The 26,858-nt window shown below is 37.2% G+C and overlaps 1 protein-coding gene across 8 annotated transcripts in view; it reads right to left on the bottom strand.

Annotated features, from left to right (window-relative positions):
- The window catches only part of RIC8B (RIC8 guanine nucleotide exchange factor B), a 96,762-nt gene that overhangs the window by 59,431 nt on the left and 10,473 nt on the right, over positions 1-26,858 (bottom strand). For 5 of the 8 annotated variants that reach the window (XR_006607832.1, XR_006607831.1, XR_006607829.1 and 2 more), the window contains exon 1: positions 331-935. Coding sequence is in view for 3 of the 8 variants with exons in the window: in XM_045083981.1 (XP_044939916.1) it covers positions 331-807 (477 nt within the window). In the remaining 5 variants the exon portion in view is untranslated. Of the gene's footprint in view, positions 1-330; positions 940-26,858 lie in introns of those variants that run through there. The other 3 variants (XR_006607833.1, XM_004743074.3, XM_004743068.3) reach the window with 1 other exon arrangement.

Consider the following 26,858-nt stretch of genomic DNA (forward strand, 5'->3'; position numbering starts at 1 on the left):
TATTGCTTTATTTCCCTTCAAATCTTCTCATTTAAACCTTGTTACTGAAAGAGGCACTCAAAAAAAAAAAAAAAAGGCAGGTGATAGAAGAACTGGGAAAAGGAATTATATTTGCCAACCTTACAAAATAATAATACATAGTTAACTAATTGGAATTAAACATTTAGAAATCCATAAAAAACAAAAATAATGAAATAGCCCATCTTCATCCTATTTTTCTGGTAAGTGTTACACAAATGGGAAGTAAGGATTCCGCCCTTGTAGGCAGCTCTAGAGATGGCCCAGACCAATTAAGTTATAAGTAGATAAGAATATCCTTCTCAACCTTACCTCTTTATGCACCTTCCAACTGTCTACCGTCACATTGAAGAGAGCTTTGAGGGCCTCAATGGCACAGTCTGTCTCCTGAGGTGAGAGAGGAGGTCCATTATGGTCTATGGCCGATTCATATTCATCGGTCCACTTGATGCTAAAGGCACTTTCCAAGATCTGGGTTAGCAGCGGTAGTCCCTGGAGCTCATAGCGCAATTGTGACCTGATGTCGGTGTGCAAAAGTGACAGGAGGAAGAGCAAGCGCAAGTCAAAGCACTTAATGTCATTGATAAACTTTCGGTCCTTGCACTTTCTCAGGAGGTTACAGAGCTTTGCAGCAAGGTTAAGTTCCAGGCTGAGCTGCTGTGCCATCTGACTGTTGAACACTATGTTACACAGACATTTTAATGACTCCACAATAACTGGGAACTCTGACACCTTCTCCAAAGAATCATCCGACTCATTTAGCTTGGCTAATCGCAGCAGTATCTGCATATTTTCCTTGGTTGTCACAGGAACTAAAACCTTTTTGTCTCTGGAGAGAATGCGGAGAACTTCCAGGCAGGACACTTGACATGTTGTTGGGATATCCTTTACAAGGACTTTAAATATGCCTTCACAGAGTTTCTGAAAAACAAGAACGAGTATTCAAAAATCATTACTTGGCTTAAATGATTTAAAACAGAATTCTTCTCTACCAATGTATGTAACAGCAATCAGATTCTGGCTAGAAAAGATTTTTCATTATTTTTCTTTTAAGTCACACAATATTAGAACTGAAAGAGACCTTATATTTGCTGCACTTCTTCCACTTACAGATATGGAAATTAAAGGCCAGAGAGGCTGTACTGGGCCAGAGTGAATCAGTCGGGTCTTACGTAGCTTTGTTCTCAACAGATTTTTAATATCAGAATACACAGACTATCAGGATAAAGGCAATTAGTCTGAATCATAGCTAATGGCTCAAAGTGTACATATCCATCTTGCATTTTTTGAAATTTAATTATTCCTATTATTCCTAAATTTAAGAACCACTGATCATTCTTTCAAAATTCAACAGCCAGCTTTCTTATCCATAAATTGCAGGTCTGGGTCTCTCAAGCTCACACCGTACATGTGAAGCAAGCAGGTATAAACTACTCTCTTGCTGACCATTTTTGTACCTGTTACATCTTATAAAAACAACAGCAACAACCAGGACTAACATCAGATTTTACAAAGTTTGTATTTACCTATTATCAGACTTTAATTCTTATAAAGAGGCTATCTTTGGGTCAAGCATGATGATAAGAATCCCAGGCTGTGTGTACCTTCTCAGTACTTCCTAGTTGTACAGCCGTGAAGTGGCAACTTTAAATGTATAGTTGACCATTAAACAGGGGTTTGAACTGCATGGGTTCACTTACACATGTTTGTTTGTTTGTTTGTTTTTTTATAAATACAGTATAGTACTATAAATGTATTTTGTCTTCCTTATGATGTTTTTAATAACACTTTTCTCTACCTTACTTTATTGTAAAAAAAAAAGGATACAATAATATATAACAAATAAAATATGTGTTAACTAAGTTATTGGTAAGGTTTCTTGTCAACATTAGATTATCAGTAGTTAAAGTTTCTGGAGAGTCAAAAATTGCATGCAGATTCTTTGACTGTGCTGGGGACTAGCACCCTAACCTCTACATTGTTTAAGGGCTGGCTATACTATGTTCTGGAGGTGGGAAGGAAATTAACTTGACAAGCCGAGAAAAATTTATAATATTGTCAACTCTAACCCGGCCATCTCTGATAACTAGAAGGGACTTTCATTCAATGTCTTATTATTATCGTTAAGGCATTAAAAAAAAAAAATGAACGCAAGTTGGGGGGGTAAGTATAATGTCCCCATTACAGAAATATAAAAAACAGGGAAATTCTTCTCCAATGTCTGATCTTTCAGATCCAAGACAAAAATCAAAAACAAAAACAAAACCACATTCTATATACTACTTCCTATGCAGTGTATTTCTGGAGGTGGAGTCAGATAACACTTGTTCCCATATAACTTTACTCAGGAGAGAAATCATCTACACTGCTGCTTAAGTTAAGAAACATGTAATAAATAAGGTATTATAAAATATTATATATGTGAATTTGGAGTTCTACATATTGAGTTAAAAAGACACGGTTACCTCCTTCCTTTTTAAACCAAAGAGAAGAGCAACAATAAAATACCCCCTAAATTTACAGACGATATGGGTCCTTTCTTGTTCCACTTTCAGACTCAAGAAAGAAAAGGCAAAGCATGAATACAAATAGGAACAGACAAAGCTATAAATCAAATGGATTGAAATTCTCAGACATAAGAAGGCTACATGATAGAGATTAGAGAGCCTACAAAATTTATAGTTAAAAATTTCCTCATCTATAGGCTTCCTGAAGTTCAATGGGCAACCAAAGACAAGAGTTCTAGTTTTAAAGCACAATTTTCAATCATAGTTGTTCTTAAATACACATAGTTGTTCTTTTCACAGATCTGCCTCACATAATGATCACTAGGTAGGTTTTTGCTATAATTTCAACATATTTTGAAAATTAAACCACTTTTTGGATAATGATTCTTTTCTCTCTCTTTTATTACAACCCGCCCAAAAAATTCAAGACATACCTAAAATACAACAAAAGTGATGCTTAATAGACACACTTACTGCTATACTCAACATAATCATTTTTTAGTCAGAGAACATTTAAAGAGCAAATTAATAAATCACATACATTTGGATGAACCAGAAAAACTTTGTTTTGCATACATACATACACCAGGCAAGAAAACTGGAGAAGGAGCATCCTTCACACTTTTCCCACTGCATGAGTGTATACTCTACCTGCTTCAAAGGTACTCTTGTATTTCACCTTTATTTTTGCTCTAACGGTATTTTTCTGTGCTGTAACTATTTTTTTTTTCAACTGATTTTACTCTTCCTAAAACATACTTTCCTCTCTTTTGAAACACTTTCCACAGCTCCCTGGTGCCCACAGAATGCAGCTGAAATGAGCCCACAGCTCCCTTTTCCACTGCTCTCTCTGTCCTGCACGGCTCCCCTTCTTTTTCACGTGCTTCAAACGGATTCCCAGGCCTCTGGCTACACGTCTAGCCTCTCCCCTGCTCCTTCTTCCACGGCAGGCCCTGCTACCATGTCTACCCGTCAGGAACCCACTCTTTTTCTCAGGTTTAGTTTGAAGACTGAGGCGTCTACATGCTTCCCCTGTCGCTCCCTCTTTGGCTGTTTGTGCTTCCAACTAAAACTAAGTTTTTGCTTTTGTGTAGAGTAAATTGTTGGAGCATCTCACTCCTTTTCCAGGCTCCTTAATAGAGGCTATGTTTCATCTATATCCCTGTAGCTGGCTCAGGTGTGCTAGAACTTTTTTTTTTTTTAAAGATTTATTTATTTATTTATTTGACAGACAGAGATCACAAGTAGGCAGAGAAGCAGGCAGAGGGGGAGGGGGGAAGCAGGCTCCCTGCTGAGCAGAGAGCCCAATGCAGGGCTCGATCCCAGGACCCTGAGATCATGACCTGAGCCAAAGGCAGAGGCTTAACCCACTGAGCCACCCAGGCGCCCCTAGATCTATTTTTAAGTGCAAGATAACCACAAATTCCCATCCTTAAAACCTAACCCCTGACTCTCCAGCATCTTCTAAAGAATGATTCCTTCATATCCCTCCTCCATCAGGCATCACTATCAAGTCTTCTCTTCCTCTTTCTGCAAGTACAACAGACTGTCATTACATTATATGTTAGGTACAGACCGTTTTTATTTACTTTCAAAATATTTATACAGACTCGTTCAACTGACACGTGCGCGTGTGTGTGTGTATTTTAAATATTTTATTTGAGAGAGGGAGACAGAAACAGCGACAGAGAGCATGACTGGGAGGAAAGGGAGAAGCAGGCTCCCTGATGTGGGACTCAATACGAGAACTCTGGGATCATGACCTGCTAATCAACCTTTACTCTGAAAATTATTTTGGTACCTTAAGTTATCAGGGAACCCAATTTTTTCCATTAAAATTAATGGAAATATTTTCTGGTTAATAACTTCCACTTAGAGGTCTGTTTCTCTGTAATGAACTAAAGTCATAAGGCAAAGTCTAGGTATGCTTACAAAGTATAACTACTAAGAATCAAAGAGTCTGAGGAAAAGCCCTTTTAAAATGCTCACTAACTTAGCAAGCCATGACTACTTCTATAAAGTCAGACTGCAAATCCAACAGCATAAATTCAAGAGTAAGATCCCAAATGGTTCCCCAATGTTAATACTAGTACTGCCAGAAAAGGTTAGTTTGCTCCTGAACTAAAACCTGGGAGTCTACTACAGCAGTGGTTCTCAAACTTCATCATGCATCATAATCCGCTAAAGGATTTGTTAAGACACACTTTTTGCACTTCACCCCCAGAATTTCTGATTCAGTAGGTCTTGAGTGAGGCTCTGGAATTGGGACATTTAACAAGTTCCTAAATTCTGCTGATGATTCAGGAGCCACACTCTGAGAACCACTGAACTATGGTTAATAATGGACTGCTGTAACTTGGATATGAGAGGGTAGGGGTAATTGAGAGCAAGGAACCAGGTAAATACAGAAAAGTAGGCAGAGTTGAAAGCCATTAGCACGAATACCTTAATTTCTCCTTGACTGTCCTGAAGATGTATAAGGGTGGAAGGGATAGGAATGGGGTGTCACTATCTGGTCACATTACTTTTCTTATCTTAAATATTAAAAACTACTCCAGGGGTAAAGTATATTACTTGTTTAAGGTAAGCGGTCCTGGGCTTGAAATTTGTTTAATTTACCATGGGCTCTAGAACCAGAGCAGTTTGTGATTAAGGGCATAATTTCTGGATTTAAATTTCTTGTATTCAAACCTTGGCTCTTCTACCATCTTTTAATGGTGAGACTGTGGCAAACTTGGCCTCCCTGGGCCTCATTTACTGTAAGAGTTACATGACATCCACATGTCTAGCACTTAGAATAGTGCCTGGCATGTGGCGAGTGTTCAGTACAGGTTTTACAACTTAGTATATCTCAGTGAATCTCAAAGTTCACAGTTTAGCATTTAAGATTTTCCAACCTGCTTTTTCAGGTTTCTCTTTCATACTATGCCCTCTTAAACCCTCCTCTCTAGCTATATTCCCTTCCAAATTATCTCACAAGGAGCTCTTTTTTTCTTTCTTATTGCCTCCCATCTCCCTGCATCCATTCCTCTTTAGCTATTCAACTTTTAACCATTCTCCAAAGCTAAATCACTTTTGATATAAATTTTTTTCTAACCACTTCAGCCCCCAACATTCTTCCTCTCCAAGGAATATCCAAACCACAATTTGCTGCAGTCATTTGGTGCTCAACACATCCTTCCTGTTACTAAAAGCTCTCTAGTAGAAAAACATTCGTAATTACACTTGCTAGTATATTTTACGTGCAGTAGACAGAAGGATTTATTCTTAGTCAATCTACTGATTAGCAGTAACCCATGCATATTGTTTTGACACAGCTACAATCATCTTGTGTACATCATCCTGTTCTTTTTAATTTTTAATTTAATTACCAGCATTTTTCCACATTGCCAGAATACTTATAAAAATAATTTTAGGGCGCCTGGGTAGCTCAGTCCATTAAGCATCTACCTTTAGTTAAGGTCATGATCCCAGGGTCCTGGGACCAAACCCCATGTCAGATTCCCTGCTCATTGGGGAATCTGCTTCTCCCTCTCCCTCTGAGCTCTCTCTCTCAAATAAAATCTTAAAAAAATGTTTAAATTGATGCATTATTAAATGACTTCTGTTCTTAGTAAACCTCTAGAATGATATACAGCAGGATCCAGTAAGAAGAGTGGACTTATTAGCATCGGAAGGGGTGGTTTCATAATTTTAATAATTATGGTGATATTGTTTGCTTAATGTGGTGTAAAGTTTACAAAAGAACTTCTCATATATATCCTTCAATCTAAGAAATGCTCACTAAATACTTACCAAATTATTGCCTAAGGACACTTAACTAAGAAGTAGACCAGGCCTTTATCTAGATCATCTGACTCCAGTGTGATTTCCACTCCAAGTCAATGATTGTACCATTAGTGACCATTTATTAACTGTATCTTGAGCATGACACCCTATTAGGCCTCTTTATTCATCTATACCACGCATTAACTGTTTAAGGCAGTGTTTTCTTCGGCAGCAAACATACTAAAACTGGAAGACTCGCTAAAGCAACCTTCTTCCAGCTCTAAAGTGAGAAGCTTTTCACTGTGAATCTGTAAAACTAAGATCAGCTTTGGCTTTAGCTATGAGACAAGTAGAACATGCTATAAAGCATGTATGAACATTCAAATGATCTTTTGTGATTTACAGTTTTAAAAGGTGATTTCTAAAAATACTTAAAAAAACTCAATGTCAAGCTCTATACATAAAAAAGTCTTTGCTCAAAATATAGGCATCATAATTTACTATACTCTGGCAACCCAAAAGGTAGATGCTACTCTAAAGTGTCTACAGATTGGTGCCAGTTCACAAACTATTTGTTCCCAGACTACTGAGATAGTTACACAAATTGAAATAGGTATAAAAAACTGAATTTGCATTTAGAAATATTTATGGTAATCCAACTTTGCTGTGACTGTTGAAGGATATGATTGTTTCTTTTAATGTTTCACTTTCATTGTATTTTGTGAAAGCACTAGTCTACCACAAGTTCGGGAAAAACTGCAAAACAAACAAAAAACTCTTGGCCCTTCAACACAAATAATTTAAGAAGCACTGTTCAGAGAATGCATTTATTTTTAAATTTTTTTATTTTTAATTTTTTATTATGTTATGTTAGTCACCATACAGTACATCATTAGCTTTTTTTTTAAATTTATTTTTATTAGAGAGACAGAGATCACAGGTAGGCAGAGAGGCAGGCAGAGAGAGAGAGGAGGAAGCAGGCTTCGCTGAGCAGAGAGCCCAATGTGGGGCTCGATCCCAGGACCCTGAGATCATGATCTGAGCTGAAGGCAGAGGCTTAACCGAGCCACCCAGGCGCCCCACATCATTAGTTTTTGATGAGAGAATGCATTTTATATTATATAAGTTTTCTTCAACTGTATAACCAAAGTAGTAAAACAAACTCTGATCCCAGAATAATAAGGGAACAATATATCTCAAATATGCTTATCTAAGATTTAGTTTAATTGCTGGGCATTGTGTTGAAAACTGACAGCTGTCCACCAAAATCCATTCTTTCCTAAGAAGGAATGCCCAGTAAAAGAACTGTGGCAAAGCCCATGACTGCCTGGCTATACCACATTCCTCAGTGCTCTTTAAGGCCACATGCCTGAGCTCTTGCCTATGGAATGTATGTGGGCATGTGACATGACATTTTCGGGTTTGGGTCCCTATGACAGTAGGCATACCTTCTCCATTTTCTTGTCCCATTCTGTAACCTGGAAGTGGCAGCCCACTTCAAGAACGACAATGCTCAGATGGTGAAACATAACTTCACAGCTTAGAAGGAAATAGGGCAACTGAATAAATTTATGCAGCAGAGTCACTCACCCATCTAACTAGAACTAATCAATCACCTTAGAACTATTACTTGAAAAGGTAATAAAACCAACATTCCCTAAATCACATCTGTCTTGGGGCCCCTTTGTTGCAACAACTTAAACTTAAAACACCCTCTGAAATAGGACGTTTCATCAATAACCCATATAGAACCCCTTGTTCCATCATTCCGTAAGTGACAGAAGTTAAATTTCACCTCAATGACCCAGTTGTGCCATGGCTAGTTTGTATCTTCATTTGTTTATCTATTTATTAATTCACCAAAAAGACCCAAGTGTCTATTTAATAAATCCAAGGCAATGTCCTTCGTACTGGGTAGACAATGGCAAACTTCTAAGGAACTTAAAATTGAACATGCGAGAATTACAAAGAAATATAAGCCATGGATTATTGTGACAATAGGTCTGATAGGTCTATGCTAGAATTCCTCAGCCTCAGCACTACTGACACTTTGGACTGGGTAATTCTCTGAGGATATGTATCTTCAAAATATTTAATAGCATCCTTGGCCCCTACCCACTGGATGCCAGTAGCACCCTCTCACTACCTCTGCTCAGTCACAGCAATCAAAAATGTTTCCAGAAACTGCCAAATGTCTCCCAGGGAACAAAATCACCCCCTACTGAGAATCACTGATTTAAGTGTAAAAAACTATGATGGTACAAATCTAAATTCTATGGGAGGAAGTACACCAGTTCAGGGAAAGACTTCCTAAGGAAGTGGCATCTAAGGTGAGAGCTGAAATGTACATGTTTGATTTCCATTCAATCATTTAACAAACACTTGAATGCCTACTGTATTACTGTGTCATGCGATAGCTGTATACTGGTGAACAAAACAAACAATTCTTTTATGTGTTATGGGGATGGCAGTATAATGGGGAAGATAAATAAACAAAAAATTTTATTGTTAAAAGAGAAATAACAGGATGATATGATTGAAAATAATAGGGGAAAGGATCAACTTAAGAGTGATATTTAAGCCACCTAATGGTGAGATGGTGCTAAAAGTGCAAAGAGTACTGCAGGCAGAGCCTGGTGTGTTTAAGGTCATGAAAGCCAGAATGGATGATGTTAGTGGCCGAGTGCTTGGAGATGTAACTGGAAAGCAAAACGGCCCCAGATCACGTGGAGTTTTATAGGCTTCGATACAGAGATTAGATTAGACTTTTAATGCTATGAAGTCACTAGAGGAGTTTAAGCAAAGGAGAAATACAACCCAATTAAAGATTTTTTAAAAAATCACCCTGGTGTGGAAAATGGAGGGGAACAAATGCAGCTTCAACTAGAATGGAAACAGTAGAGAGCGAGAGAGAGAGGTGGACGGATTTGATGTATATTTTTGAGGCAGAACTTGCCATTTGTGGGGGAGAGCAAAGTTTCTGGCTTGAGTGGTAGAGTGCCATTTACTAAGAAAGGAGTGACTGCAGGAAGAATGGATTTTGGAGAAAATTATGTATAGATACATTAAGTTTGCAATGCTTGCAGAGATGTCAAGTAGAAAGTTGAACATATGTGGCTAAAACCTTAAGCAGCCATCAGGGCTATGTCTTCTCTATGAGTAAAGGTTGTTTGGAGCTATAGGAACAGATGGCCTGGAGTAAAATATATAGAAAATAGAGGGACTAAGGTAAGAGTCCTGAAAAATGCCCATACTTACGGGCTGGGAGGAGGAGAACTTGATAAAAGAGATTAAGAGTTGCAGCTAGAAGCAAGGGAAATTTAGGAGTGTGGCAAGTAGTTTAAGGATCTGGCAATGCTTGATCACCTGTGACCTTGATAAAAGCAGTTTTTGCACAGTATTTCGGAGATGAGAAAATGCAGAGAGAAGTACGGATCTTTCAATACATGTGACTATAAGGAAACAGATAAATAGGATGGTAATAAGACTATAAGATCAAAAGAGTCTTTTTTTCTTTTTTTCCTTCCTTCCTTCCTTTTTTTTTTTTTTTTAAAGAGAAGATATATTAGTCCATGTCTGGATACTGAAGAGAATGAAGAGTTGGAATTAATCCAGAGGGAAATGGGGAACTTATTGCAGGGTATTAAGCAGGGGGAAGACATTAGATGAGTGCTTTGGAATCATCATTCTGATAGTAATATGGAGAATGCACAAGAAAGGGAATAGAGCCAAAAATGGTTAATAAGGTGAAAAATGAGGGTAGTGTGAACTAGGGCAGAGAAATAGAAAGCTGAGAGATTTTTAAGGGGTGTCTGACTGGCTCAGTTGGTACAGCACGTGACTCTTGATCTTTGGGTCCTGAGTTCAAGCCAGACATTAGGCGTAGAGCTTACTTAAAAAAAAATGAAATAAAAGAGATTTAAGGAAGTAGAACTGACTGACTGGCAGAATGACTGGATGTCAAGGGTGGAAAAGAGACAATGAGCCAGATTTCTAATCTGGACCACTTGGTTGATGGAGGTATCAGTCATTCAGGAGATAGGGGAACCATTTCCTAAAGTTGGCAGCAAAAAGAAAATGATAATGCTTGGTAGACATTTCTCCATAATTGTTCCACAGTGGTCACCTCAAATAAAATACACCTAAACTCATTAACTAGGAGGGGGTCAGATCATAAGTCCCCCATAGGTCCACCTTTCCAAAACTCATACTCAACTACTTATTGTCACAATATCCTTGACCTGGGCTAAGAAACCTACTCTCTACTACCTATGTGAACATAAGTGCCTTTTCTCATGTTATTTCGGGCACTTAGAATGTCTTCTTAAACCCTCACCCTCCCAATACTTTGGCTTGTATCTTCAAGGCAAATGTCATCTTTGTAATATGTAGAAGTAACCTCTTCTACATCTACCAGATTTATAGCACTTACACTTCTGACCTTGAATTATATGTATGGAGATTTCTTATCTCTTTCATCACTTTTGGGGGAGGGGCAGGATTTGTCCGATACTATTTCTTTTTGTTCCACAGGTATAAAGATGCTATCAAATATGCTGAATATATACCCATATATATATATATACACACATACATAGTAAGTGCTACATCTTCAAAGCACTATGTGTTAAATACAGGGTATTAGGTCCAGATAGGTCATTAAATCTCTAGGCTTAATTCCTAGGCGCCACTTATTTATTTGTATGATTTAGAATAAATTGGTCAACTTTTAAAATTTCCTTATCTGTAAAACAGGTATGATAGTACCTCTTTCATAGGGTCGTTGGGGGAATTAAATAAGACAGTGTGCATGTGCTGCCCTAGAATAAAATAAATACTCAATAAACATTATTTAACATTATAACTAAAATGCATATACCATATATAGTATTACTATAATTTAGTGAGAGGCTACCTGCTGTAATAAAAAAATATGACTTTTAGGGGTTCCTGGGTGGCTCAGTTGGTTAAGAGTCCAAGTCTTGATTTCCACTTAGATTATGACTTCACGGCTGTGAGATCCAGCCCAACGATGGGATCCATCCTGGATGTGGAGCCTGCTTAAGATTCTCTCTCTCTCTCCCTCTGCACCCACCCCACCCCCTACCAGCTCATATGAGCACTTTCTTAAAAAAAAAAAAAAGAATATGACTTAAGACTTCCAGAGTCAGTCTTCATTGTTTTTACCTGTAAAATCTGGGCAAGTTACTTGGTTTTTTTGAGCTTCATTTTCACTATGTGTAAAATGGGGATAATATATATTACAATGTTGTTTTAGTAAACGAGATGATGGTACACAGTAAGAGCTAAAATTGTATGCTTCCAGGAACAAGACCTCTAATCTCAGCCAACAGCAATATTTTGAAGGCTTATTTCTTTGATTGAAATAATAAGCCTATATGTATATTTGACATGTAATTTTCTCTCTAACATCATTACTTATCAAAAAGATTAAATAAGCTGAGATTTTAAAAAATCTCAGCTTATTTGGGAAATAAGGGAAAGATTTATAGATTAATTTAGAATAAAAGTAGGCCAATCAAAATGAAACAACAGTGAACAGAGAAAGTGAACATTGCCAAAAACATGGACTAACATCTGTCTTATCTATAAGAAATAGGAAAATATAGTAACTTTCCAGTTCAGGGTACACACACAGAGTTCAACTTGGCAGTAACCATACGATAACTCACAGGTCAGAAAACAGCTGAAGAGCCAAACAAAATGAATGTAATTGACAGATCAGAATATTAAGAGTTAGAAGGGGCTATAGGGACTATTTAATATTAGCAAACATTAGCAGTGCAAAAGGTTCTATAAAAAAGTGGATACTGGGGAGAGTAAGTCGGAGAAACTTATAAAGCTTAATAAAGTATTAAAGATTCTCAGATGTACTATGGAAAAGAAACCTTTTTAATTTTTAAAAACTGATACTTCCTTTGTTTGGCCACAGAATTCTTTTTAAAAATAATACCTAATAAGGTACTCAGGATTAGGGAATATTTCTTTTATTTTACAGATAGGAAACCTCCAATGGAGGCTACATTGTTTGCTTAATGTAGCACAGAAAGCTACAATGGGAAGGGGGACTCAGATTCTTACCTCTCAGTCCTCCTCTTTATTTATTCAACTGGTATCAGATGATGTATAAGAAAATAAAGCAAAAGTGGGTGTTCTAACATTCAAAGCAATTCTGTGTTAAGCTAGGCCTGTGAAAGGAATTATTGAGGACTGATTTTTTTCCTCCTTCAATAAACAAACTTCAGTCCTTAAACATGGTTCTATTTATTATCACTTTTTTATTATTAATGTTTCTGCTCTTCTATTTTCATGGTAGTGAATACCTATTCTTAGAGTCTACTACTTTCTCTTTAGTAAGAATGGACTCCCGCCCACCCACTTTTTGTCCATTATGTCCACAACATTAACCACATGCTTGATTTATGCTCTCGCTTCAACCAATGCTCCTATAGTGATGGGATAGGACACTGCTCTTAAAATAGACTATGCATATTCATCTGGGAGATGTGGCACAGTGCCAAGAATACTTAAAGTCACAGGACAATCTTAGTACATCCTCTTTAACCACTGGTTTACTAAAAGATTTAGTCGGGGCAGGGTGGGGAAGAATTTCTACATGAAAATAAATACATTAAAACTCACAATACAAAAAGTCACAGGAATTTTTAAGATTAGAAAATAAGAGATGAAAGGAATATTGTAGCTAAGGCAGGGTCCATTGGTTGACACCTCCCTGGCCTCTCAAGGTTGTGCCTACTCTCTCCTCTGATGGATGTCACTGGATATATATTCCACAGGGATCTAATTTTAGTTCTTAACTGGAGTTGAAGGTCAGCCACCTAAATCTGATAGTTCTAAACTTTTGCCCTCTGTGTACAGCACACGTGAGTGTGTGAGTGTATGTGTGCGCATGCAAGACAGACGGGGGGGTATTAAATTCTAAAATAAGATTACTATAATTAACAGTTGGAACAGTGTGGTCAGTTCTACAAGACAGACCTATTAAAAATTTCTATTTTACAAAAATATTAAACAATCACCGACTCACTGCCAGAATTTCTAACTGTGCTTCTAATAAAGGTTAGAGAAGGGATTCTGAAGATCAAATTTGGCATTTCTTTATTAAAAGCTAAAGATGAAATTTTCTAAATGAATATTCATGCAGCTGGGTCCATTTGATATTTAGCTTACTATTTTATCTGTGCACTCTTGTGTGTTTCTTTTCCTGCTTGTAGTACGGGGGGTGATGGTAATTCTCACTTTTTATGTAATGGATACTGTCCTCGTGAGCAAGGTTTTATCTCACTGCCTAAATTTCACCTCTACTTTCCCTTATGCACATGCATACTTTTCAGTAAGACAGTCCTTCCGGTTATGTTCTATACCATGGTAATTCTGCCAGACTGAAAAGAGTGCAGAGGAACAACAATTACTTAAGTTTGGCTCAAGCTTTTTTGCTAATTAGCAATCCTGAGAAAGACATGTTGCACCATCAAGGGTTCATTAAGGGATAGGAAAGACTGCTTAGGTGTAAATGGAAACACAACATCACTCAGCTACCCATCCTTCCTTGACTGACGGCAGAAATGGGGATGTCAAACTTTTTATTTCTCTTCAAATATAGTACCAGCCAACCCTGCTTCTCTTAGTACTTAAGAGTCTTTTAATTTTTCAGAAAGTCCTTTTCTCTACTACCTACGTAAAACATATTTTAGTGCTTTAATATACTGGCAAATACAAAGTATCATTGTTTGTTGCTTATTATAATTTACCAAATAAGGGTCATTATCTCATTTAATCTTCAGCAAATTCTTAACACAAGCTGTAGTTTGATTATGCAATGACTAACAGGGCTGGAAGATGGGCATTGCTACAATGTATACCTCATAGCTTAGTGGCTAATAGAGATCTTGGTCCCATGGATCTCTACAGCTGCTTTGCCTTTTTGCCTTTTTCAGTTTCTCAAAGTCTTTTCCTGTATAGTCTCTTTGGGATTTCCTTGCTTCGTGTCCAGTACCATCTACCCCATGACATTGAACTATTCACTCTGTACTAATTACTCTATCTCCGAACCCCTGGTTCTCAGCTGTAATGGCCCAGGTATGTATAGTATGCATAGGTATGTATAGAATGGCCCAGGTATGTATAGGTATGTATAGAAGATAGGGGCATTCTGATGGTAAGCTGATGTTATGGACTGAATGTCCGTGTCCCCCATTTAATCTGTCTGTTGAAGCCCTAACCCCCAATGTGTTGGTATTTAGAGATGGGGCTTTCAGGAAAGTAATTAGGGTTAGGGACCCTCGTCCAATGGAATTAGTGTCTTTATAAGAAGAAACACTAGAGAGCTAGCTCACTCACAGTCTCCTCCGACCCCCTCTCTGCCCAAAAAGGTTATGTGAGCACACAGTGAGATGGCAGCCATCTACAAGCCAAGAGAAAAGGCCTCAGAATGAAACCTACTGCTGGCATCCTGATCTTGGACTTCCTATAGCTTCCAAAACTGTGAGAAATAAAATTCTGTTGTTTATCCAAGCCACCCAGTCTTATGGTATTCTGCTAATGGCAACCAGAGAAGACTAAGATAGCTGAGAAGAGGGACAACAGAGAAGTTAAGGTGTCCCTATGTGACAGTTATGAGATTTTAGAGATCCTTTAAGGTACACGAAGACACTAATGACGTAGCAGAAACTAAGCAGAGAACAGAGTATTGTTTTTCTATTTCCTAGTGCTACTATTTTCTGAACCTGGATCTGGAGCAATTTTCTTAATCTACCTAAAGCTAAATTTCCTCATTTATAAGACAGAAATGTATCTGTATCACAGTTAGTCATTAGTTAATATAGATAGCATCTAAGAGAACATACAGTAAGATGTAATTCACCTTATATGTCACTTATTGGGAAACAGCACAATTGAAGTGAAGAAAGCACCTGGCTTGAAGCACTAGCTTTGCCCTTGTGGCTATGTGATCTTAGGCAAATTTCTTGAAATCACTTTTGCCTCATTTCTTCATCTCTAAAAATAGGAATAACATCTAGGGCTTTTAAATATTAAATGAGATTATATATTTAAAAATCTTTTGCTTGAGGTAGAGTAGAGGCTAATACATCTTACGTCATAAAGATGGCCAGATGAACAAACAGTTCAAGAAACATTAACAGGCATACTCTACACACGCACAATATGGCTAGGAAATTGTTATCTGTATTTGTCTTAATGGCAAAGCCACTTGAAAAAGGAAAATGTTGATGTTATAAACATAAAATTGCAATTATGTATTAATTTTATAGATTCTGTGGTGTTCACTTGGAATCTATAGTGTCCATTACTGAGCACTTGTGTACTCAGCCCCCATATAGGCACACAACTCAAAATGTTCCCAACTTAAAATTCAAGTGCAAGCAAATTATTCAAGAGAAATAAATTCTAAGTGACAAGAAGTCTATTTTGGGTTGGGGAGCTAAAAAGCGCATAACTTAAGTTGTTTATATATTGGGAAGACTGAACATGTGTAAAATGAATAAATAAGGAATGTAAATGTGTTTCAATGTATAGCAATTTAAGCTGTGTATTAAAAGACTGAAGGAATAAACTATACATAATTCAGCCAGAAAAATCTTCTTGATAAATATGAGTGTTAGGGGTGCCTGGGTGGCTCAGTGGGTTAAAGCCTCTGCCTTCAGCTCAGGTCATGATCTCAGGGTCCTGGGATGGAGCCCCACATCAGGCTCTCTGCTCAGCAGGGAGTCTGCTTCCTCCTCTCTCTCTCTGCCTATTTGTGATCTGTCAAATAAATAAATAAAATCTTTAAAAAATAATATGAGTGTTAGGCAGTAAGTGGGGAAAACATGATAGAGACGGTATGGCAGAAAGGAGGTAGGAAAACATATCAAACAGTGGACAAAGGTAGAGGCAGAGAGGGATATGTGTAAAGTAGGGGATCAACCAAAGCAGATTTAGAGTTCATATAAGCAAAACCTTTCTAACAATTAAAGCTATCTGACAGCAGTGGCTGCTGTGGGTTTCCTGCTACTGAAAGTATTGAGTGTGATGACCCTTGGTGCAGGATACCTTACTTAGAAGGAATCCCACAGTACTGGAAGATATTTTGGGTCCCTTACTACACTGTGAGTTCCCTGAGGAGGAGCACTGAAGGCAGAAAAGGAGACAGAGGACATGGGTTGAGTCTTAGCTCTTCCATTCATTAATTGCGACCTTCGGCAAATCAACTTCTCAATTTTTCATCTATAAATGGGGAAGCTGGGAACACTGGAGATGTCTGTTCAGTCAGTAAACTCTTTCAGGTCCCTAAGAATTTTTAATTAGTCAAAGGCAGACATGCATGTTCTCCCTTTCCTTAGTACACAATCAAACTTTGTAAGGAAGAAAAGAGCTAACTGCTAAGAAAAAGCAGCAGTACCTTTTTGGAAAACAAAAACAAAAACAAACAAAAAAAAAAAACCCCAAAACTGCAGGATGCCCAATCAGAAGGATGCTCCTTCTGATCAAGTACTACACGGCTTAAGGGGAGAGCTGATACTACATACTACCCTATCCAGTCCCACTGCAAAGCGTGCTCTTCTGTTTCCTGTCAGTGCAGATAATCAGCTCAGTGTCAAAGCTTTGCTTATGCTCTGCATCAAGTTTTGAATTTTAGAAGCCTAAAATCAGAAAATGAATAGAATCAATTCCTAAGCTATACAGCAGGTCAGCTGAATTATTAATGAGTGGCAGTAAGGCGTAGCACACGGGCTGTGGAGCCAGACTGCCTGGGCTTGGATCATGGCCTCCCACATCACTAGTTTAGGCAAGTAATTTCCTGTGTGCCTTTGTTTCCTCATCTGCAAAGCAAAAAATAAAAGAACCTACTTTATAGCCTGGTTGTGAGGATTAAACATGTTAATATCATACACTGCTTAGAATGATGATGGACGGGGCACCTGGTGGCTTAGTGGATTAGAGCCTCTGCCTTCGGCTCAGGTCATGGTCCCAGGGTCCTAGGATCAAGCCCCACATCAGGATCTCTGCTCAGTGGTGAGCCTGCTTCTTCCTCTCTCTCTCTCTGCCTGCCTCTCTGCCCTACTTGTGATCTCTGTCTGTCAAATAAATAAATAAAATCTTTTTTTTTTTAATTAAAAGATTTTATTTATTTATTTGACAGACAGAGATCACAAGTAGGCAGAGAGGCAGGCAGAGAGAGAGGAGGAAGCAGGCTCCCTGCTGAGCAGAGAGCCCGATGCGGGGCTCGATCCCAGGACCCTGAGATCATGACCTGAGCCGAAGGCAGCGGCTTAACCCACTGAGCCACCCAGGCGCCCCAATAAATAAAATCTTAAAAAAAAAAAAAAAGAATGATAATGGACAGGTAGTGTGTGCTACCTACTAGTATTTAATAACAAGCTTTATTGAGCTATAGTTCATATATCATAAAGTTCACCCTGTTAATAAGTGTACAATGCATTGGTTTTCAGTATATTCACACATGGATAACCATCATCATCACCGTCTCATTTTAGAACATTCTTGTTACAAAAAAAAAAAAAAAATCCACTAGTCAGAAGTTAACTCCCCATTCCTCTCTCTCTCTAGCCCCTATGCAACAACTCATCAATTTTGTTTCTACGGATCTGCCTATTTTAGACATTTCATATAAATGGAATCATACATTATGTAACCTTTGTGTCTGCCTTCTTTCACTTAGCATAATTTTTTCAAAGTTTATCCATGTTGTAGCCCTTATCAATAACTTTTTTTTTTGGCTGAATAATATTTCATTGTATGGTTAACACGTTTTGTTTATCCATTCACAAACTGATATATTTGGGTTGTTTCTACCTTTTGGTTGTTATGAATAATGCTGCTGTAAACATTCACATGTAAGTTTTTGCATGGACATATATCGTTTCTTTTGTGTAGATACCTAAGAGTACAATTGGGGAGTTTAACCTTTTGAGAAACTGCCAGACTGTTTTCTAAAATGGCTGCACAATTTTATGTTCTCACCAATAAGGTATGAGGGTTCTGCTTTCTCCACCTCCAACACTTGTTATTATCTGATTATTTTTATTCTAGCCATATCAGTGAGTGTGAACTGGAATCTCACTGTGGTTTTTATTTGAATTTCCCTAGTGATTAATGATGTGCTTTTATCATTTTGATCATGTGTTTACTGGCCCACTGCATGTCTTTGGGAAAATGTCTATTTAGATCCTTTGCCCATTTCCGAATTGGGTTGTCCTTTTATTGAATTCTTTATGTAGTCTAGATACAAGTCTCTTACTAGATATATGATTTGAAAGTACTATCTCCCATCCTGTCGGTTGTCTTTTCATTTTCTTAATAGTGTCCCTAGAGGCACAAATTAACTTTGATGAAGTCCAATTTATCTATTTTGCTCTTTTGTTGCTTGTTCTTTTAGGATCATATCTAAAAATCCACTGCCAAATTCTGGGTCATGAAGATTCATCTCTGTTTTCTTCTAAGAGTTTTATGGATTTAACTCTCACATTTGGGTCTAATCTACTTAATTAACTTTTGTATATGGTAAGAAGTAAAGGTTTAACTTCATTCTTTAACTGGGACTAGCTAGTTATCACAGCACCATTTGTTAAATGACTGTTCTTTCCCCATTGAATGGTCTTGGCATCCCTGTCAAAAATTAGTCCCAGAGACACAGGGGTTTATTTCTGGACTCTTGATACTCTTTCATTGATCTACATGTATATTCATATATTTAATCTATCTGCATGCCAGTACCACACTGTCTTGAATACTGTGGCTTGGTAGTACATTTTGAAATTGGGAACTGTGAGCCAAATTTGTTCAAGATTGTTCTGGCTATTCTGAATCCCTTTCAATTTTGTATGAATCTTAAGAATTGTCCTGTCAATTTCTAGAAAGAAGCTACATAGAATTCTAAAAGGTAATTCATTAAATTTGTAGATCAATATGGGAACTACTGCCATTTTAACAAAAGTCAGTCATCCAATCCATGGACATGAAATGTCTTCCCATTTATTAGATTTTATTTAATTTTTTTCAACAAGATTTTGTGGTTTTCCTAAAATTGAGTTATTACTTGAGTCTAAGTTTTCTTGGTTCTTGCTCAAGGGCTTACTTCACATATACAACTTTTCAGAATCAGCTCCAGATTTATATTAACTTAATTCCAGTAAGATACAGAAACATTATTTCTACATGATACTACTCCCTTTCCCTCTTTTGGTAGCATCATTGTTATATATGTATCTACAAATGTTGTAAACCCAACAATGTATCTTGATAAATATTGCTTTATATAATTTTGTCTTTTAAAGACCCCGAGGAGAAAGGAAAACAAGCATATACTTATAAATTTTGTTATATTAGCCTTCTTATTTATCATTTTGAATTCTCTTGATTTGTTCTTGAGGATGTGAGTTACTATCTAGACTCACTTCCTTAGTCTAATACAGCTTCGCTCTTATCCACTGTTGTGCCATTTAGCAAATATATTACATTTCTGTATGTTATTGGCTCAACAATGCACTGTATATTGTTTTATACAAATGTTTTTAAAAACCAGTTAAGAAAGGAGAAATATATGCATTTATATAGTCTTTTTAAATTACACAATTACCTTTACCAGTTCCTTTTCTTTCTTCATTAAATTCAAACTGTGGTTTGGGTCACTTATTTTCTGTCTAAAGAACTTTTAGTATTCTTATAAGGTGGGTCTGGAACAAATACTCGCAGTTTTTCATTTATCTGGAAATGTTTTTATCTTCCTCGCACTGTTAAAAGATAGCTCTGCTGGTAACAGGATTTTTCTTTGAGCTGAATGAGTATGTTATCCCACTGCCACTGGCCTACATTTTTGAGAAGTCAGCTGTATGTTTTGTAGAACTTCCCTTGTAAATGATGAGTCATTTTTCTCTTGCTGCTTTCAAGATTTTCTCCTTGTCTTTGGCTTTTAGCATTTTTGCTAATGATGTATTTGTTTGTGGATCTCTGACTTATCTTACTCAGAATTATTAAGCTTCCTGGATGTGTAGGTTGTTTTCCAATAAATTTGGGAAATTTTTAGCCATCACTTCTTTCAGTATTTTTTCTTCATTCTCTCTCTCCTCTCCTTATGCTACTCCCATTTTATATAGTCTGTTGACATTAACGTTATCCCATATTTCTGAGTCTTTTTCTTTCTCTTTATTCTTTTTTTCTTTGTTCTTTACCTTGTATATTCTCTATTGATCGTCAAATTTGTTTATTCTTTCTTCTCCCAGTTTCAACCTAATGTTGAGCTCCTTTAGTGAATTTTTATTTGTTACTGTACTTTATTATACCTTTCAACTCCAAAATTTCCATTTGGTTCTTTTTTTCCCTTTTTAACAATTTCTCTCTTTGTACTGGTATTCTTTATTTGATGTGACATTGTCATCAACCCTTGCATTATTTTTTAAATCATGGCGTCCTTTAGTTCTCTGAATATAATTATAATGGCTATTTTGAAGTCTTTGTCTATTAAAGCCAACATCTGGTCATTCTCATCAACAGTTTCTGTCACCTGCTTTTTCCTCCAGTGTATAGGTCATTCTTTCTGGTTTCTTCACATCATTCATACATATATGAATATATATATATATATATATACACACACACATTTTTTTGGAAACTGGACATTTTATGTAACATACAGTAGCAACACTAGATATTGCATCTACCCTCTAAGACTTGCTATTATTATTTGCTCAGTGACTGGATGAGTAATTTTAATTAAGTATATTTTCCCTCTCCCTATCTACAGATGTTGCTCTGCAGGGGGCTCACCCTCAGTTATGCCACAGTCATCGTAAAATGACAGTGGGTTTGGCTGGCCCCTCTTTGACCTTCTCTTTCCCTGACCACACCCAGCTGTTAAGTTCCACTAACTACCAGATGATTGATCTACTGTCTTCAACAATGTCCTGGGTATAAATTGCTCCACAAACTGAACCAATCTATTAGGGCTCCTTTGAAGGGACAGTCCCTGAGGTCAGTATTTAGGATTTGTTCTAACTACCCCATGGCTCCTTCCAGCTGCCTCTTTCCCCTTTTCTCTCTAGCAAACTAGCTAGTCTTCTGGTTAGCCTGCTTCTCCAAAGACTATCAGTCTCCCTCCAGTTCCTTTCGCCACAACCTGCATCCTCAGGCATGCACTTCACACTCTGTTGCAAAAATGATGTTGATTTCCTTTTGGGAGAGATTCAGAGATCTCTGCAATAAGGTCTACTTGTTCCTCTGGGCACAATTTCTGAGCTCTGGTTTTGATGCTGTGGGCAAAGACAATGTCGTGCTTCTCTCTGGGTGAGTTTGATGAAGGGACAGAGAGAAACAGCAACCCCAGCTGTTCTCAGCTTACCTCTCCCAGAGTAGAATCTGCATCCCACAGGTGAGGGCAAGGGCAGCTGGGGCTCCTCTATAAGGAGGGGGGACCCCACCATTCAACTGCATTCACCTAGAATTTAGTCTCAGCAACAGGTAGCTGGGCAGGATGAGAAATGCTGATCTTACATCCCTACTGGGAAGACAGCCTTCCACCTGAGAACTGAGGAAAGAGAGAGTTCTATGTTCTTGATTCTTGAACTCATCAGTCTGGAGAACAGTTTCTATCTCACTCAGCTAATAAAGCGGAAGGGAGCAGGTCTCAGTTCAAATACCATAGACTTTCATTTTTCTTACTGAGTTTTAGTAGATTTTCTTGAATAAGTACTTCTTATTGTCTGTATGCTCTTAGGACTATTTTCAGAGACTTTAAATGATTTGTTTTTAAAAATAATTTTCACCAGTTTTCAGTGGGGAGCAGGTCTGTAGAACTTCTCATACTGTCACGACCGGAAGTGGGAACTTCTTGATGATTTTTTTGTTGTTTTTGTTTGTTTGTTTTTGGTATGAGAAAATGAATCTGAAACTCTAAAGTACAAATTGGAGATACTACTCTTATTATTCTGAAAAAAAAGAAATCCTAAAATGTAATCCAAAGACCATATGTGGGCTGCTACATCTATGGCCTGCTAAGTTGGAAGAGCTGTTTGATTTTTTCTCCCTACACTTAGTCTCTCAATGCCTTTGTAAACATCCAAGAAAAAATGGAATCTGAAATGAAATTTAAATTATTTTGAACTCCTATGAAGCATTCACCTTGGCCTATGATACAATTCAGCCCTTCTAAGTCAAGTTTTATGCCAGATCCCAGCTGGACTAGAACTTCAGAAAGTAAAAGGTTTAGGATGCTTTTGTGTGTGTGCATGCACACATGTGTGAATGTGTGTTTTAAAGAAATCAAAATGAGGGGCACCTGGGTGGCTCAGTGGGTTAAGCCTCTGCCTTCAGCTCGGGTCATGATCCCAGGGTCCTGGGATCGAGTCCCACATCGGGCTCTCTGCTCGGCAGGGAGCCTGCTTCCTCCTCTGTCTCTGCCTGCCTGCCTTTCTGCCTACTTGTGATCTCTGTCAAATGAATAAATAAAATCTTAAAAAAAAAAAAAAAAAAAAAAAAGAAATCAAAATGATGAAAATGATTATTTTTAAAGTTACTGTCTTCTAAGTAAGAGTTGTACTAGTGTCATGTAACAGAATATTCCCTAAGGTGAGACATCAAATAAAATTTGAGTCAAATTTACAAGGCATATAAAGCTCATTCTGTTTTAGCAAAAACTGGAGTTTAACAATTTCAAATAACTAAAACAAGTGTAAAGGGCTTTCAGGATAAGTATCATACCTTGAGTTATTCCTAAGTATGAATTCACAGTATAGAATCAATGGTTCTGTCTTGGCACATTTTCCTTAGGGGAATCTAATATGGAAATTTACCCATTCATTTTCTAGAGTCTACAATGGCAATCTTTAGTATGCATCTATAGCTGAGAAAATGCCAAACCACACACCACAGGCAAATAGCCAACTTAGCAACCAAGGTCTAACACAGAACTTGGCACACAGGAATTACTGAAAAAATATTTGTGGACTACAGAGATCTCTACTACTATGCCAAGCACATTCAAGTCTGGGAGGAAAGAGTAAAATGAAGATTTCAAATGGTAGAATGAACTTTCATGTTCATATAAATTTATTTTGCACAATAAACTGGCTCCGTGTGTGATATTATTTCTAAACCAGTGACGTTTTTTATGTTCCCTTCCAAAAGCATATAATAAGATAATCAAGAAGGCTCCATTTTAGAGAAAATAGATGATTTTTAAAAAAGCATTGGTCTTTGTTTTTGCCCCTAATCACGCTATTATAGAAGAATAGAATATATAACATATGCTATATAATAACCATATTCTTATAATCTACTGTAATTTTCTACTTAAATATAGAAAAGGTAAAGAAAAATTATATTCAGATAGCCACCACTTAGTAAATTTCCTTTGTCATTTTTCTTTGTATAGTTATTACTTTTACATGATTATGATCATACTGTATGAATACTTTTGTATCCATTTTTTTTCCAGTAAACATTACACTGAGATTCTGCTGTATAATTAAGAGAATATCAGATCAGAGTCAAACAATATGTACAAGTCATAGGAATTCTGGCCTCCACTCAATCTCCAAGTTCCCTCCATTTATTTAAGAGGTGTTTACTATATCTAGGTGCCTATTTTCTGTTGCAGGCGGGGCTGAAATATATAAAGAAAACTAAGCCAGAGTTCTTGTTCTTCAAGAGTTCTCTACTAGCAATTACTCTCTGCCTTATAAAAAATGGGCTTATCTATGTGAGTTTAGATGTTATGATATAAATGCTCAAAATTTGGCTATTTTTTAACTTTACTCTCTTGAGGAAAATTGCTATGTACATAAAGATTTATCTCAGACAACTGAGGTTTTCCACATTCGATACGGCTGTATTCTCTTACCTGACAGGTGAAAGAGCTGCAATTCTTTTACTCTTTTACGACATGTATTTTTAAACATTTATTACTATTAGTACTCTTTATTGGTCTTGAGATCAGTTGTGTTTTAGAAGCCAATATAAGAGATTTTATTTCCTCACGATGTAAATGTTCAGATTATTCATCATACTCCAACAACCCCCCCCCCCCCACCATCCTACCTATTTGCATGATGTATTTTGTTTATGTGCAAGTAAACAATCACAGCCTAGAGGTAGAGGATGTAAGGCAAATGCTTCAATAAGCACAGGTGCTTTTATCCAACCATACAACGATCCACATGCGCCTGGAACTATTTGCATTATATGCAAAATTTAACAGTTGGATCTGACTTTGCTTCTCCCCAAAAACTTAAGCCCTCCTTGTTGGTAATTTCCTTTGCTATTTTCCAATTAAGTCTAGTTGCCTAAATGGTGTCTCAAGGAATGAAACAAGAGATAAAACAAGGTAGTGAGTCATAACTTCAAAACCTCTGAAATATACCTCAAGTGGTAATGAGTGGCAGCTATGGAGCATTGAGCAGTGGCGGGGCTGCACTTATCAGTCTGAAAATCCATTCTCTATTTGAGGACCTGCCACTTACTAGTCATGTGAGTGTTAGCAAGTTGTCCATTAACAGGAGCCTCAGTTTTCTTATCCATAAAATAGGGTTGGCAGTAGTCTCACCATACTTACATCCTTACTGCATTACTGTTGCAATACAAATCTTCGTAAAAAATGTAGACACTACCTAAGGGTTGGGTCTTTTATTATATATTATATAAATATATTAGCTATATATATTAGGTATAAGGATCATTAATTTATAACCATTTCCTTAAAAGCTCAGTATAATCAAGTTTTATTTTTTGAAAGGCTCTGTCTATTCATTTACATTTACTTCTAAGTCGTCATTAAAGTTCTTAGAAGAAAGGGATTGTGTTTTTCAGAAAGATAACACCTGTAGTTTTATTGAAAGGGGTGCTGCTGTTACCAAGGAGCTATTGGAAGAAGGCTCCAGAAACATGTTTAGGAAAGAGGAAAAGAGAACTGGGGCAGCAAAATAAATTGTAACTTGAGTTACTACTTGAGTTCCTCTTATTTTCAGATTGGGTTTAATGTGGAGTCATGCCTATACTATTCTACATCTCTATAGAGAGAACCTAAAAAGCTGTTAGGATATAGATCCTTTGGAGCATTCCAATAGTTTTAGGGCCTCGGGCATGAAAGAGTCACTAATGATTTTAACCCTTGGAGACTAACATGATTTTGTTTGCCTATGTTTTTCCATTAATAGGATAGCTAGCTACGTCCCTAAGGGCATATGTTTATATCTGACCTCCTAGGAAGCAGGAATCTACCTACCATCACTGATACAGAAGTTACTATCTCCAAAGATCTGGCAGGCAGTAAAAGACAATACTTAGATGTGTTACATTTTGCTACTATCCTACAGAAAATACACATGCTTTACTAACAACTGAGTAGGGAATTATTCTGCCTCAACTGAAACCTACATGGAGTGGGGGGAATCTCTGTCTTAATGTACTTATTTTGACCAGTAAAAGCACTATCAGATTCTAGTATCAGATTCTCAAGGCACCTTGAATCAAGAGATATAGTATAGATTCTCTCAAAGTAAAAGTAGCAACTGCCTCCTTAGCCTGAATACCTATCATGAATGTGTCAAAAATTATTCTTTTAAACACCTTGCCCCTTCTTTTTTTCACTTAACTCTGTCCCCTTAGCATATACCTGTCTCTCTCTCCTCCTCCTCCTTCCCTTCTCTCTCTCTTTACTACGTCATAGTATTCCACTATGCAGATGTACCCTAGTTGCTTCAAATACCCCCTAGACATTTGTTTGTTTTTAATCTTTTGCTATTATGTATAATTTTCAATAACTAACTATATTTATTTGGGTTGAACCTATTCACAGAATAGATTTTCTAAAAGTGATGTTGCTTGGTCAAAGGGCAAAATGCATCTGTAAATTTTGGAAGACGATGCCAGTTTTCTATTCCACAGGGATTGTGCCATTTTTGTACTCCCACCAAATGTGTAAGTACTTATTTCCTGAAGACTATTTATAAAAATACAAGTGCCTGGATTCCACCCCCCAAATTCTGACTCAGTAGATAAGGGGTCAGGCCTGAGTAGACCTTTTTAAAAAAATTTTTATTTCTTTTTATTTTTTATTAACATATAATTTATTATTAGCTCCAGAGGTACAGGTCTGTGAATCGCCAGGTTTACACACTTCACAGCACTCACCATAGCACATACCTTCCCCAATGTCCATAACCCAACCACCCTCTCCCTAACCCCCTCCCTCCAGCCACCCTCAGTTTGTTTTGTGTGATTAAGAGTCTCTTATGGTATGTCTCCCTCCTGATCCCATTTTGTTTCATTTATTCCTTTCCTACCCCCCAAACCCCCCATGTTGCCTCTCAACTTCCTCATATCAGGGAGATCATATGATAATTGTCTTTCTCTGGGCAGGCTTATCTTGAAAAGGCTCTCCAACCAGCATATCCCTAGCTGAGAATCTGTTCCACAAGGTACTCTAGTCTTGTTTATATTGTTCAAATCCAAAAGAAAATTTAAATCTTAAATCTTTACCCTTCAGAGTCTATACCCCAAGTCACTAAT

The sequence above is a fragment of the Mustela putorius genome, unplaced genomic scaffold (genome assembly GCF_011764305.1).
Source record: "Mustela putorius furo isolate JIRA1106 unplaced genomic scaffold, ASM1176430v1.1 tig00000738_pilon_pilon_pilon, whole genome shotgun sequence".
NCBI lineage: Eukaryota > Metazoa > Chordata > Mammalia > Carnivora > Mustelidae > Mustela > Mustela putorius.